Genomic DNA, 14,427 nt, shown 5'->3' on the forward strand with positions numbered 1-14,427 from the left:
AAGAGCCATTCCCCAGTTGCTAAATGATCAGAGGATAGGAACAAGCAATTTTCAGAAGAAGAAATCAAAACTTTTAATAGTCATGTGAACAAGTGCCCTAAATCACTACTGATTAGAGTAATGCGAATTAAAACAACTTTGAGGTACCACCTCATACCTATCAGAACGTGGGAGAAAAGGAAAATGATAAGTGCTGTCGGGGATGTGGTAAAATTGAGACACTAATGCACTGTTGGTGGAGTTGTGAATTGGTCCATTCTGGAGAACAAGTATATAAGAGATATATAAAGCTCTGCATACCCTTTGACCCAGCAATACCACTATTAGGTCTGTATTTCAAAGAGATCAAAGAAAGGGGGAAAGGACCTATTTGTACAAAAATATTTACGGCAATTCTTTTTGTGGTAGCAAAGAATTGGAAATTAAAGGGTTGCCCATCAGTTGGGGAATGGCTGAACAAGTTGTGATATATGATTGTGATAGAATACTATTGTGCTATAAGGCATAATGAGGGCAGTGGTTTCAGAAAAACCTGGAAAAATATTTATGAACTGATGCAAAGTGAATTAAGCAGAACCAGAAGAATATTGTGCAGTGATATTGTAAAAGATTTAGCTGCTCTGATCAGTACAGTGATCCAGGATAATTCCAAAGGACTCATGATGGAAAAATGCTATCAACCTCCAGAAAGAGAACTGATAGGAGTGCAGATTAGAGCATACTTTTTCCATTTCCTTTTATTTTTCTTTATTTTATTTTTACAACATGGATAATGTGGAAATATGTTTTGCATGACTTCATGTGTATAATTGATATCATATTCCTGCTTTCTTAATGCATGGAGGAGAGACTAGAGGGAAGGAGAGAATTTGGACCTCTATTAAAAAAAAATGTTAAAAATAAATAAGTCTTTAAGAATACATTGACATAGAAATGAACAAGACACAGGATAATAAACTGAGCTTGAGCTTTTAACACTGGAGGAAAAACAAAAGAAGGGAGAGACTTTTGAGAAGGTAGAGTCAACAGGATTTGGCAACAGATTCTTTAGGAGTCCAGGATGATATGTACCTAGGTTGAAAGCCTGGGTGACTGGGAGATTGGTGGTGCCTTTGACACTAATAGGGAAGTTAGGAAGTGGGGGGAGGGTTTTGAGTAAAGATAAAAAGTTCAATCCTAGGTGTGTTGAATTTGAGATGTCTATGAGACTTATAATTTGAGATGTCTGATAGGTAGTTGGAGATGTGAGACTGAATGTCAGAGGAGATTAGGGCTAGAAAAATAGACCTACGAATTATCTGCTTAGAGAAGATAATTAATTGAATCTGTAGAAGCTGATGACATCACCAAATGAAATAGTATAGAGGGAGAAAAGAATAAGACCCATAACAAGAGGAGAGATATCCACCTTTAGCGGTGACCTGAATGAAGATCCAGCATTTTCTGAGCATTGGAGTGGTCAGATGGATGGGAGTTCAGAGAATCAAGGGGGAGCAATGACTCAAAAATCTCAAGAGAATCGAGTATCAAGAAGATGGTGCCACTGTTGTGTCAAAGGATGCAGAGAAGTCAAGGGTGACAATCAAGAAAAAGTCATTGGATTTGGCAATTAAAAGATCATTGATGACTCTGGAGAGAGTAGTTTCAGTTGAATAATGAAATTAGAAGCCAGATTGCAGTGGCATGAGGGGAGAGGCTATTGAGATGTGAACTTTAGACCCCTTTGCCTAGGAGTTTGGCTGAGAAAGGGAAGAGAGATTTAGGATGAAACAAACTGGTTGATTAGTCTTAGTCTTGATTTTAGACTAATAACATTTGCCTCTACTAACGGACTCTTGATTTAACTTTGGGTTTTCATTATTATATTTTAGCTTCTAAATAATTTACTAGTCTTCATGAATATGTCTGTAAGTTGTACATGTAGTAACCAGTATGTATGTCTGGCAGAAAAAGATAGTATTGTTTTGGGTTAAATGTTAATGTTACATAGTAAATAGTTCTCTTTCTAGCATAGATGATTTTATTCTATTGATTGTAGGCAAAGTGGAAAGTCCAGTTAAATTAGAGCAAAAGAAATATAAGCATAAACTTTAAATTTTAGTGTTGAAGTATGTGCACTTTTAATATTTCTTCATTTCAAGGTCTTGATACTGCTGTTTTAAACCCCGCAATGCCAGTGAAGTATCTGACTCCAAATCTCCTACAATCCAGAAACACGCTTGGTACTTCTAGTACCAGTAGCCAGTCTCACACTTTTGTGTCCAGTTTGGAGTCCGAGTGCTGCAGCAGCCCCAGATGGGAACAGGACAACCAGGTTAAAGTAGCAGTTACCCTCCCCCCAGTAATAATGTATGTCATGTAAATTATAGTGGTAAACTGCATAGCTGTCCATATTTAACCTAATATTCTTTGTTCTCTATTATTCTCTATTCTGCTAACTATTCTCTCTTAGACTGGGTTATAGACTGTCTTCTGAAAAAAAATTGTGGAATAAATATTCCTAACTGAATTTGGAATGAATGTGATGGATTATAGACCTTAAAAATGTTAAATTGTTATTGTTCCACCGATAGGCTAAGATTTCGTTTTCCTAAATATATTAATATGAAGTGTCTTGAGCTTATCCCATACCTGCCATGCAGTGTTTCGGTATGATTAGTTGGTTTACTTGTGATAGCTATACTCTCCACCTTTAACTAAAAATTCATGGTCTCTACAAATATTAGTGATTAAAAAGAGTAGTAGGTAATATCTTCATATAAGGTTCATGTGTTTCTCAGAAATCACATGGGATTCACAGATGTTTGTTAGGCCATATTTTTCTTTTTTTTTTTTTTCTTCTCCCAACATTTGTGTCTATTAATGCAGATTATATTTTGCCATGAGTACAATTATATGTAACTTGTGGTTTTAAGGGCAACGTTTAAAGGTAAAATTAAATAAGATGGGGTTTTGTGTTGTTGCCAGAGATATAAGAGCTGTAGCTAGTAATGAGATTTTCTTTCATCATAACAGAGAAAAAAACAAACCAGCAAGCCATGAGAAGCTAAAAGAATTAGAATCTTTGCCCTCAATACACAAAGCTTATTAAGAGGAAGCTAATTCTACATACTTAGTACAGTGGTCACTTTTTCTAGCCTAGAGGGCTTTTAACCACTAATTTAATGCAACTATACTCTTAAAAATAATTTAGTATTTAGCACGATTATTTTTCAACTTTATTTTACATTAATTTGCATGTTTAGTCTGAATTTTAGTAAAGTGAAATTAAAATTGATAATAATCTTTAAGACTACCTCATTCGAGGCAGACTATAGTCACCACCATTCACCAGTGTGGATAGAGAGCCAGCTTTGAGTCAGGAAGACCTCGGTTCAGGTATTGTCTTTGTCTCACCATACTGGCTGTGTGCTTGGGCAAACTGAATAACCTTTTAGTGCCTCCCCTAACTGTCTGAAGAAATGCAACTTACAGAGCATGTACTGATGTGAATTGGCAAGGAAGAAGTTTCTTCACCAGGAATTCTCTCCATTGATAAAATCACAGCTCCAGTTCAAAGCAATAAATGTAAAAGATAAGTGATAAACTGTTGCAATAGCTTTGTACTTCCCACAAGTTGATTTAATCTTGTCATAATGATATTATATAAGGTGAGCCTGGCATAATGGATAGAGGGCTGGCTTCCAGTCCTACCTTAGACACAACACTGGCCCCTTGGAAGGTCACTTAACTTCTCAGTGTTCTACAGCTCTAGGACTATAAGGTACAGAGAAGATACGGACCCTGAATTGGAGGAGGGAATGTGTTCACCCAAGAGTTCTCTGTACCAGTAATGTAATAGGTCCAGCCCTTATCTCCATCCAATATAGTGGTATTATTTGGAAAGTTTCCCACTTAATAAAATTATTTGCTTGCTATTTTTTCCTCATTCTCAGTGCTAAAGTATTCTTCAAGTCATTAGTTGTGGTGGATGCTCCAGCTTGCCTCTAGCCTCTTTGCCCTTTAATTTCTTTCACAGTGCATAGATCTGCTTAAAATCCTTCAGTGGTTTCCTGTTGCTTGGCAAATGTTTTAGCCTAACTTAGCTCTCTGCAACCTTGTGTCTCTTTCTTTTTCTTATACTACCCCCTCCATATGTCCTCTGTTTATCCAAACTGTCTCCTTGTTGTCAATTAGGTGCATTGAACACTTCCTGTGTCTGACATACCATTCACCCCCCTGCCCCCAGCTCCTAATCCCCTTTTACATTTTGAAGTCCTACCGTCCTCCAAGGCCCAGCTCAAATGCTAATTTTGAAAAAGCCTTGCTCTAATCGTACAAAGCACACTGAACTCTTGTGAAATGACTATTCATTTTCTACACTATAGTTTTTAAGTGATTTGCATATTTTTATGTATGTGTGTTCTATTTCCTGCTAAATTGTAAGCTCCATAAAGAAAAGAATCAACCTGCATGACTTTGAATCCCCCTCAAAGCTTAGCATAATGCTAATACCTAATAGATGATTAACAATAGTTTTTGAAAGTCTGCTTGAATGGAAGAAGGAATGTGAAATAATTTGTCAAAAGTTGGAGTGGAATTATTAAGTTGTAATTTTTTTTTTCTTTTAGGAAAGTGATGATGTACTTGGTTCTGTATCTAGGAAAATGAGTGTTGATGCAGTGGAAAAGCCTTCAAGTACTAAACTTGTGAATGCTAAAGAAACCAAAAGTTTAAAGACGAAGGATCTTGAGTCAGCTATTTCTCCAATTGGTGTTAGTAATGGTTTCATACCTGCTGATGTCGGAACTGCCTCATCAGTTACTTCAGAAGCCAAAAATCTTGTTAGAAAATGCCTTTCTGAAAATAAAGTTTGGGAAGCAAAAGAACTTTCAATAAATAAAGATTGTATTAGTACTGAGACTGTAGAGCGTGGTTTCCAGCAACCATATCATTTTTTAGTGGATCCTGGCAAAGGTGATGTGGTTGAGGATCTTGAAGGGAAAAAAGGCTTAAAGAGGAGCTTTAAATTAGTTGACTCTAGTCCCTGTGAGGAGATTATTCAGAACAAAAAAAACAGTTCAGAGTATAGACGTGGTTATACCATTGATTTTTATTCAAAACAAGATACAGGTTTGACATCTGACATCCACTGCTTTATGCTGTCTGGGGACAGAAGCCATCAAGTTGACTGTGATAACAAGGAGAATATTGTCAACAGTTCTGTTTGTGAGCAACAGACACCAGAAAGATCAGTTACTGTAATGATAGAGAAAAATCTTATGTGTGAACTAGAGGAAGACTGTGAAAAAAACAGTAAGAGAGAGTCTTTGGGTTCTAGTTTTCTATATTCTGATGATGATAGAGCTCAGAAAAGTATATGTATGGAGTCTGATACGTCTTTCCCTGGAATGTCTGTTGTTGAAAGCTCTTTAGAAAACCACTCCTTGGATCAAGATAAAAGTATTAAAGAATTCTCTTTTGAAGAATCAAAAATTGAAGACCAACTGACCACATCATCAAGCGGTCAGGAAAATAACCTGCCCAGAGAGGACATCCAGGATGCTAAACTTTATAGCATGCTAGCCCCTCCCTCATCAGAGGTGGTAAAAGCATTAAATCTATTTAAGAAAAATGCCGTCGCTTTTCGAAGTTATAGCAGTCAAATAAATACATCCAATGCATCTGAACCATCAAAAATTAGTATTGCTTCTTTGGAAAGAATGGACATCTCCTATGCTTATACTGGTTCTTATCCCATGTCATGTACCCCTGCTCAAAAAGATAAGTCATCTTTGGCATATCAGGTATGCATCTAATTTTTCTAACGAATTTTTACCTTTTAATTGCAAAAAAGTATTTACCTCATAAATCATGTAACAATAATTCCACCTAATGTTTGCATAACACAATACTTTCAAAGTGTTTTCATATGACTTCTTTCATTTGAATGATATAATTCTGTGAGGTAAATAAGTACTATTCTCATTTTCTGGATGAAGAAACTTAAATATAGAGATCCTAAGTTATTTTTCCAATGTGAATCTGTATTATAGCTAGGACTAGATTATGATCCAGGTATTCTGATTGTTGTTTCACATATGGGGTGTTCAGGGAGGACTTGCTCCTCTGAGGGCCAGCTGGGCCCTTTTCAGGGCTGCTTACGCACCTTTGGTGTCCACCATCAGCCAACTCTTACCCGTGGGAAGCTATAACATGTTCAGTGGCCACACCCCAGTTAAACCATTTTGGCTGATGGGCTGAACCAGGTTGAGGGTAGCCATCAGGCTTCAGACTCATCTGTGAGTTAGGAGGGTGCCTACCTGAAGCGTGTGAAGATTTCCCGCAGTGGGATGGGTGAATGACAACAGTTTGTTCTCTCCAAAGAGAGAGTGCAGCTAATGACTTTGTGCAACTTTGCCTTACTTAAATCTAATTCATGTGCAAGTTAAGACATCACCTTGTGATATCATTGATCTTCTTTGAAAACAAAAGACAAACAGCAACAATAACCGTGCGTACTTTGTATACTAGGCATTTTGATAATTTTTTCCCTTTCTTTTTTTGGGAGGCAGTCAGGGTTAAGTGACTTAGTCAGGGTCACACAGCTATTAAGTGTCTGAACTCAGATACTCCTGACTTCGGGGCCTGTGCTCTATCCACTGCACTGTCTAGCTGCCCTGATTCTTTTTCAAACACAGGCTCTCTTTCCATTACAAAAATTCAATTCATAAATATAAATTCTTTTGAAAATACTCATTTCCTGACAATCTTTTTATTTACAAACTCATTTTCCCCCTCTTTTAAGAGGCAACACAATGTAGCTTAATAAGCACAGTGAGCTTGAGCAAGTCCCTCAGCTTCTGAGTTAAATAGTGGTAATAACCTGACTGTTTTATTAGGGTATTGTGTTACAAAGAGCGAATGAGATAATTCATATGAAAGTACTGAGAAAATACCTGTAAAGTTGTACACCACCATATAAGTGTAAGAGGTTATTTATACCTTCTTATTTCTAATTATTCTATTGCCTTCATAACTCATTTTGTCTCCCTTTTTAATGAGTCCTAGTATTTTGATCAGTTCCTGTTGTCGAGAAGTTAATTTTCAAGCATGTTCTATCTGCTCCTACAAATCTAAATCTCCTTAGTTCAATACTACCGTGTTACCTTAAATGTCACTACTTAAATCTACATACATAGTGTTTTGCATTTTACAAAGCGCTTTGTTCTTCTCTTACCCTTTATCCCCCAAGAAGGCTACAATTAAGCACGGATATATTTTTATATTCTCTTGCACCTCATTTGTATAAAATAATTACTCTTTTTATCTTTTCCTAGACAGTTTACTTTTTAGTATCACATCATACTCAGCTCTACCACAATCTCTCTTTTGAACTACGCAATTACTAATAACAGTCTTAGACATATGATTTACATTTCCTCGTATAAAAAGTAAAGTCTGTCCTCATTGAGCCCCTTGTAATTAGTCTTTGATGTTTACCTGATATTTCTCTTGAATCTTGTATGTCAAATTTTCTGTTGATTTCAGGTCTTTTTGCAACAAAATTCTGAAAGTCTGGCAATTCATCGAATATCCTTTTTCCCCCCCCCAGGATTATTGTTCATTGACTGTTATGAAAGTCTTCAGAATTATGCCCTATTATAATTCCATTTTCAGGAGAAAAAATGTACTTTAACAATTGTAATTTCACATAATCAAGCATTTATCAAGTACATGTTATATGTCTAATAGGCTATAATTTAGCAACTTTCATTCCTCTTGGGGTGGCAAAGTGCTACAATATTTAAATATTAAAGGATTAAAGACTTTTATTGTGATTTTTAAACTGTTGTAGCAGACTCCACATCAGGCAAAGTCAGGGACTCCATACCGAACCCCAAAGAGTGTGAGACGAGGAGCAGCCCCAGTGGATGGTGGGCGAATTCTTGGAACCCCTGACTACTTGGCACCTGAGTTGTTGTTGAGCAGCTCTCATGGTAGGATACACAAACTCAGTTATTGAAGTGTTTGTTATTACTTATTTGTATTTTAAGATAAACTTATTTCATTCTGCTTTGGGGTTGAGCTCCAAAATAAAAAGAGTTCAGCTTATAAAAGTCACACACCTGGGTGATGTCAGGCATGTGACTTTTCTCTTGGTCTCAGCCTGACCTCTGAAAGGGACAAGATGACATCCAAATTCATTTGCAGCTCTAGCTTTAGGATCCTGTGATTTTAGATAAAAAGTTCTTGGAAAGACTAAAATTAATTTGTGATTGGAGCTAGAAAGAACTTTGTAGAGGTGATCCAGAATAATCCCCCATTTTATGTGTAAGGAAACTGAGGCCTCCCTAGACCGAATGATTCTTTGCCCAGGGTCATAGAGCCAGGGCTAAGAATCGAGTTTGCCTAGCACCTTGTTCAGTGGTTTTTATACCCAACTGCTGGGCCAGGTGACCCTGGATGAGACACTGAACCACTTTCTGCCTCACTTTCCTCATCTGTAAAAAGGATAATAATAGCACCTACCTCCCAGGATTGCTGTGAAGATAAAACAACATAATATTTGTAAAGCACTTAATTAGCACAGTGCCTGGCACATAGTAGGTGCTAAATAAAAGCTTATTCCCTTCCCTTTTCCTTTCAGTGCAGGCATGGGACTGTGAATCCAGGCCTAAGTCTTTGATTCAGTCCTAGTTGGTACTCCATGGTTGACCTCAAAAAGCTATCTCTCCATATCATATTATAAAAGTAAGAATTTTTTTTTAAATTCCAGATTTAAGGAGTAACTTCGCAAGATCCTATTTTTAGTTGTATAGCTAGTTACCTTAACTGTAACCATTAGGGTGCTGGTTTATTACTTACTTTTTGTAGTGAAAAATGACTTATGAAACATTTGTTTATATTTATTCTATTAAAATAACAAAATTAGCTGATTAACAGCATTTATATTTCAGGGAACAATTGACTGACTTTAATAAGTAAATGTTTGATGATAATAATAGTAATAGTTAACATTTATATAGCACTTATTATGTGCCAGGCACTATGCTAAGCACTTTACCATTATTATCTCATTTGATCCTCATAACAACTGCCAGAGGTAGGTGTTTTTATTGTTTGTTTGCTTTTTGGTGAGGCAATTGGGGTTAAGTAACTTGCCCAGAATCACACAGCTAGTGAGTGTTATGTGTCTCAGGCCAGATTTGAACTCAAGTCCTCCTGACTCCAGGGCTAGTGCTCTTTCCACTGTGCCACCTAGCTGCCCCGAGGTAGGTGTTCTTATTATCCCCTCTTTACAGATGAGGAAACTGAGGCAAACAGGTTAAATGACTTGCCCCAGGTCACATAGCTCGTAAGTATCTGTGGCTTAATTTGACCTCAGGTCTTCCTGACTCTAAGCCCAGTGCTCTATCCACTATGCCACAGTGTATTAGATACTGATACTAATATGGCAGAAAGGATGAACAGGGGTTGAAGTCCTTCTCATTAACACTTCATAGAGTGTTATTCAGGATTTGTAATTGCTGTGCCTAATTGCTGTTCTCTTATATGCAGGATTTGTGACTTCTGGTGAGTGAACTTTATATAAAATATATTTGACTAAACAGAACAGTCAAAGTATAACTAGATCATATTACTAAGGAGATTTTTTTAAAATTTGATTTTCATATATATGAGCCAACTACCTTACTATTTCATGAGTAGTAAGGCATCTAGATAGGACCATGATGGCAAGATTCATCTTCTGTGGAGAGAAATATGAGTATGTTACAGTAATAAAATAAGTTGAATCTCTCACTTTGTAATAAAGAGAGCACCTGACAGACAAACTGGAATGAGAAGTTAGGAAATTATTCTCGATCACTTTGATTCCATTACCACTCAAAAATAGGAATGTACAAAAATTCACATTTCATTTTATCATTTCTGATTTTAGAAATGGGTTTCATCTTAGCATCCAGGTTTTATAAAACAAAGTTATTCTTCCTATTTATCTGGATGACTTAATGTATTCTATTTAGCAGCATTTATCATTCTTTTTCAAACTTGTGATCTTATTAGACTTTGACTGAAGCATATGTGCATATATGGCATATATTTGTAGACATCCACATATTTATTCTTGGTATAAACGCATTTGGACTTAGCTGGGAAAGGGGCTTTAATTTCTGTATTTAAAAAACTAAAAATGTGCTTTCTCTAGGCTTCCTATTCTTATTTCAGTGTAAGGAAGTTTCACTTGTCTAAAATATTTTTAAAGACACAAAACTACAGAAGCAAATTTTTAAATGTTTTTTTACATGGTTTACTAACTCTTTTAAGACTTAGAGGACTTCTGCTTTTCTGAAAACAAAAAAAAAACAAAGCTTACCAAGTATCTGTATTTTGTGTGCTTTAGGGAGAAGGTATTATTTTGTATTATAGGTGCAAAAGTATTCTAAATTTTCACTCTATTGGCACTCTCCATACTGCTTTGCCTGCTTTTATAATAAAATGGTGGCAGTTGCTTGAATAAAACTAAAAATATTTTTGAAATTATCTTCTGATTAATTTTAATAAATTAATATTTGTATGTCTTAACACTGTAGTACATTAGAACTCCTACATAGAACTTGTGCTAATTAAGATAGGACCTGGACCAAAGTTTATTTAATTTAGCAGACTTCTTCAAATATAGACCAAATCAGAAGCATATTTTGCTATCATTATTTGAAATACTTTTCCAAATAACTTTTAAGGTACATTAAAAGCATCCATTTATCTGCACACAATTTACATGCTATGTAAAAATCAACTTATCCATTAAAATAGATCCCCAGAGTACTTACTAAGGGCAGCTTATGGAGAGTGGAGTGGAGAATGGTAGGCCTTGAGTCAGGAAGGTTCATCTTCCTGAGTTCAAATCTGATCTCAGGTTGTGTGACTCTGGGAAAGTCACTTTACTCTGTTTGCCTCTGTTCCTCATCTGAAAAATGAGATGCAGGAAGAAATGGCAAACCACTCCAGTATCTTTGCCAAGAAACCACAAATAGGGTCACAAAGAGTTGACGAAACTGAAAAATGACTGGACAACAACAGCAGTACTTAAAGCCATAGTCTGAATGAATGTGTAAGCCTAATTTGGATTGCTATATGTAATTAAAAGTAGAAACTACACTTGAAAAAATCCACATTTTGACTTCCTATAAATTGGCCCAAAGTAAAGGGATTTTGTTGCAAAATAAAATTACATCAAATTGAAACAGCAGGGTATTAAAGATAATTTAGAGTTAGCTAACTTTGCCATTAGAAGAACATTAGGGGCAGCTAAGTGGTGTAGGGGATAGAATTCCAGCCATGGAGTCAGGAGGATCTGAGTTCAAATCTGGCCTCAGACACTTGACACTTACCAGCTGTGTGACCCTGGGCAAGTCACTTAACCCTGATTGCCTCACCAAAAAAGCAAAAAAAAAAAAAAAGAACATTAGCATATCAAATCAAAGGTTGCTTCATTTTTAACTATCTTACCTAAATCAATATTGGAATAATGACACGTTGTTTGATTATTTAAATAGAGAAACGATCTTAGAAGAAACTTATTTTTATTATCCTATCCTTATTTTGGTTGTGTGCTAAGATTTTAATCATGACTATATTCAGAAAAGAACATAAATAACATATAAGAACATAAAAAGTAAATAATGGAGAAAGTTGCCCAGTGCTAGAATAGGAAGCAGTAGATCAAAATGTAATTCTTATTTCTTAAATGATTTTTTTATTCTCAGTCACTTCATCAAAGTCTTTAAATTTTGTATAAAAGATGCCATATTAGGAGTATAAAGAATGTTAATATAAATAATGAAATTAATGCCAACCAAGAAATACTTTTTTCTTTGGCTTATTCTGTGATATAGATAAACCCGAATCTCTTAGAAGATAGGAAAGGAAGCATTAAAGGAGAATTATTTAAGAAAAGTCATACTTTGACCTTGGAAAATGACTCTACAATTTCAGCTACTTTCTCTTTAATTTCAGGTCCAGCAGTAGATTGGTGGGCCCTTGGAGTTTGCTTATTTGAGTTTCTAACAGGAATTCCACCCTTCAATGATGAAACACCACAGCATGTATTCCAGAATATTTTGAAAAGGGGTAATTTTTTTTTCTGTTAAGACCTGTTTTACTAATTTGTTTTATTTGAACAACAAATGACAAACCTTTATTTGTATTTGTAGATATTCCTTGGCCTGAAAATGAAGAAAAATTGTCTGATAATTGTCAGAGTGCAATAGAAGTCCTTTTAACAATAGATAGTTCAAAAAGAGCTGGACTAAAAGGTAAGGTTTAGTATCATTTTACTTTAAGTTTTATTGATGCCTTTGTTTTTAACCTCAGTTTTTTCCTTTTATGTTGTCTGTCCCTTAGTTTATGAAATGTGTTTCTCTGATTAAGTTCTGCATCTCAGTTTTTTAAAGATTTTGATTTCATCTCTGTTAATGTCCAGTATTCAAGATAGGGAATTAACATAGATAAATGTTATCTCAACAGCAGTTCCTGTGGATGTGACCAAAGGATATGAGCAGACAGATGATGAAAGAAGAATTGCAAGTAGTTAACCAATTTGGATTTGCTTCAGATCACTAATAATAAGAGAAATGTGATTTAAAACAAAGGTTCACTTTACACTCAGCAAATTGGCATAAAATGAAAATAGTTAATGTCAGAGACGTTGTGAAAAGGCAGACATAATTAATCCACATCAGAGGTATTTCTGATTGTTCTAACAATTCCCAAAGGCAGTTTAGAATTTTATGCCCCAAGAGTTTTACTACACATATTTTGACCCAATTATACCACTACTAGTTTTATACCCAGAAAGAGATCAAATAAGAAGGAAAAGAACCTACATGACAAAAGTATTTTTAGCAGGGGTTTTTTTTGTTTTTGTAGAGGCAAAAACAACAACAACAAACTCTGGAAACTAAGAGGTAGGATGTGCATCAATTGGGAAATAAAAATTATGATAAGTGAAGGTAATGGAATAATTTTATGACATAAGAGAAGATGAAAAGGGATAGCTTCAAAGAAATATAGAAGAATTATTTGAACTGATATAGAGTGAAGCAAACAGAACCAGGAAAATAATGTATATAGTAGCAACAGTGTTGTAAAAACAAACCACTTTGAAAAATATAAGAACTCTGATTGATGTAGTGACTAGACACAGTCCCAGAGGACCAATGATGAAGCACACTCACAGGGTGCCAGATGATGCATTTGTGTTTAGGCCAATGTGGGAACTTGTTTTTCTTGACTATGCATTTGTTACAAGGATGTTTTTCTATTTTTTAAATAGGGGTGGGAGGTGGGCAGGGAAGAATATGTGCTTATTGATTGAAAAATATTTTTTAGAAAGAGATAAAGAGAGCCCTCAGCAGCTCTGTAGGCTTTAGACCTTAAAAACTTTTTGACTCTGCATGCTACATTTCACCAACTTGAAATTAATAGCTGCATTGAAATAGCACCTATAAAATATGGAAGGTACTATGCAGTCAGTCTATGCTTTATCTTTTCAGTCTTCTGAGGAAGACTGGTCTCTACAGAATAATAATTCTTTGTACATATCACTTTTTGAAGAATTGGGCCATTGCACCTTACATTAAAAAAGAACCAAGAATTGATACACCAAACCTCCCAAAAAGATTTATAGTCAAATGCATTGTTCAAAGTGCTGGGAGTTAGAATGCTAAAAAGATTGTTATGTTGATCGTAGAAATATTGTGCTTCAGTTGCTTTTCTTTTTCTTTCTTTTAAAAATTCTGAATTCAACCAATGCCAAATAAAATGAATATTTCCTTATGCAAAGTAGAATTGTCCATGAAGCTGTAAATCTATGTTATGAACAGATTGTTTTTCTTAAGTATATATAAACTCAGACCTGATCTATTTGTTATCTATGTTCTTAGTGACCTGTTCTCTTCCGTGTGTGTGTGTGTGTGTGTGTGTGTGTGTGTGTGTGTGTGTGTGTTTAATGCTTACTGTTCTTTTTCCATTTTGGTGACCTTATTCCTAGCTGCAAATTGAAAGAAAAATAAAACTTTTGTATCAGATATGCATAGTTAAGTACAATAAATCCCCACATGGACAGTGTCCATAAGTAGATCTTTGATTCTGCATCTTGAGTTCATCACCTCTCTGTCAAGAGGTGAATAAAATATTTCATCTCTAGTTCTTTGGAAGTATATTTTGTCGTTGCATTGATCAGAATCAAATCTTTCTTCTTACCAGTGTTGCTGTTGTGCAAATCGTTCTCCAGATTCTGTTCATTTACTCTGCATCAGTTCATATAAGTTGTCCAAGTTTGAAACCGTCCCTTTTGTCATTTCTTAATTAAAATTAATTTTTTAATGCCACATACCATAATTGATTCAACCATTCCTCAATTGATGGACTCCCTTTTAGTCT

At 35.4% G+C, this 14,427-nt stretch overlaps 1 protein-coding gene across 5 annotated transcripts in view; it reads left to right on the forward strand.

Annotated features, from left to right (window-relative positions):
• The window catches only part of MASTL (microtubule associated serine/threonine kinase like), a 36,705-nt gene that overhangs the window by 16,418 nt on the left and 5,860 nt on the right, over positions 1 to 14,427 (forward strand). The window contains exons 7-12 of one of the 5 annotated variants that reach the window (XM_027841505.1): positions 2,142 to 2,314; positions 4,611 to 5,786; positions 7,838 to 7,979; positions 12,001 to 12,114; positions 12,198 to 12,299; positions 12,511 to 12,570. In XM_027841505.1, the coding sequence (XP_027697306.1) occupies positions 2,142 to 2,314; positions 4,611 to 5,786; positions 7,838 to 7,979; positions 12,001 to 12,114; positions 12,198 to 12,299; positions 12,511 to 12,570 (1,767 nt within the window). The remainder of the gene's footprint in view (positions 1 to 2,141; positions 2,315 to 4,610; positions 5,787 to 7,837; positions 7,980 to 12,000; positions 12,115 to 12,197; positions 12,300 to 12,510; positions 12,571 to 14,427) is intronic. The other 4 variants (XM_027841506.1, XM_027841509.1, XM_027841507.1 and 1 more) reach the window with 4 other exon arrangements.

Source organism: Vombatus ursinus, unplaced genomic scaffold (genome assembly GCF_900497805.2).
Source record: "Vombatus ursinus unplaced genomic scaffold, bare-nosed wombat genome assembly UNPS02014861.1, whole genome shotgun sequence".
NCBI lineage: Eukaryota > Metazoa > Chordata > Mammalia > Diprotodontia > Vombatidae > Vombatus > Vombatus ursinus.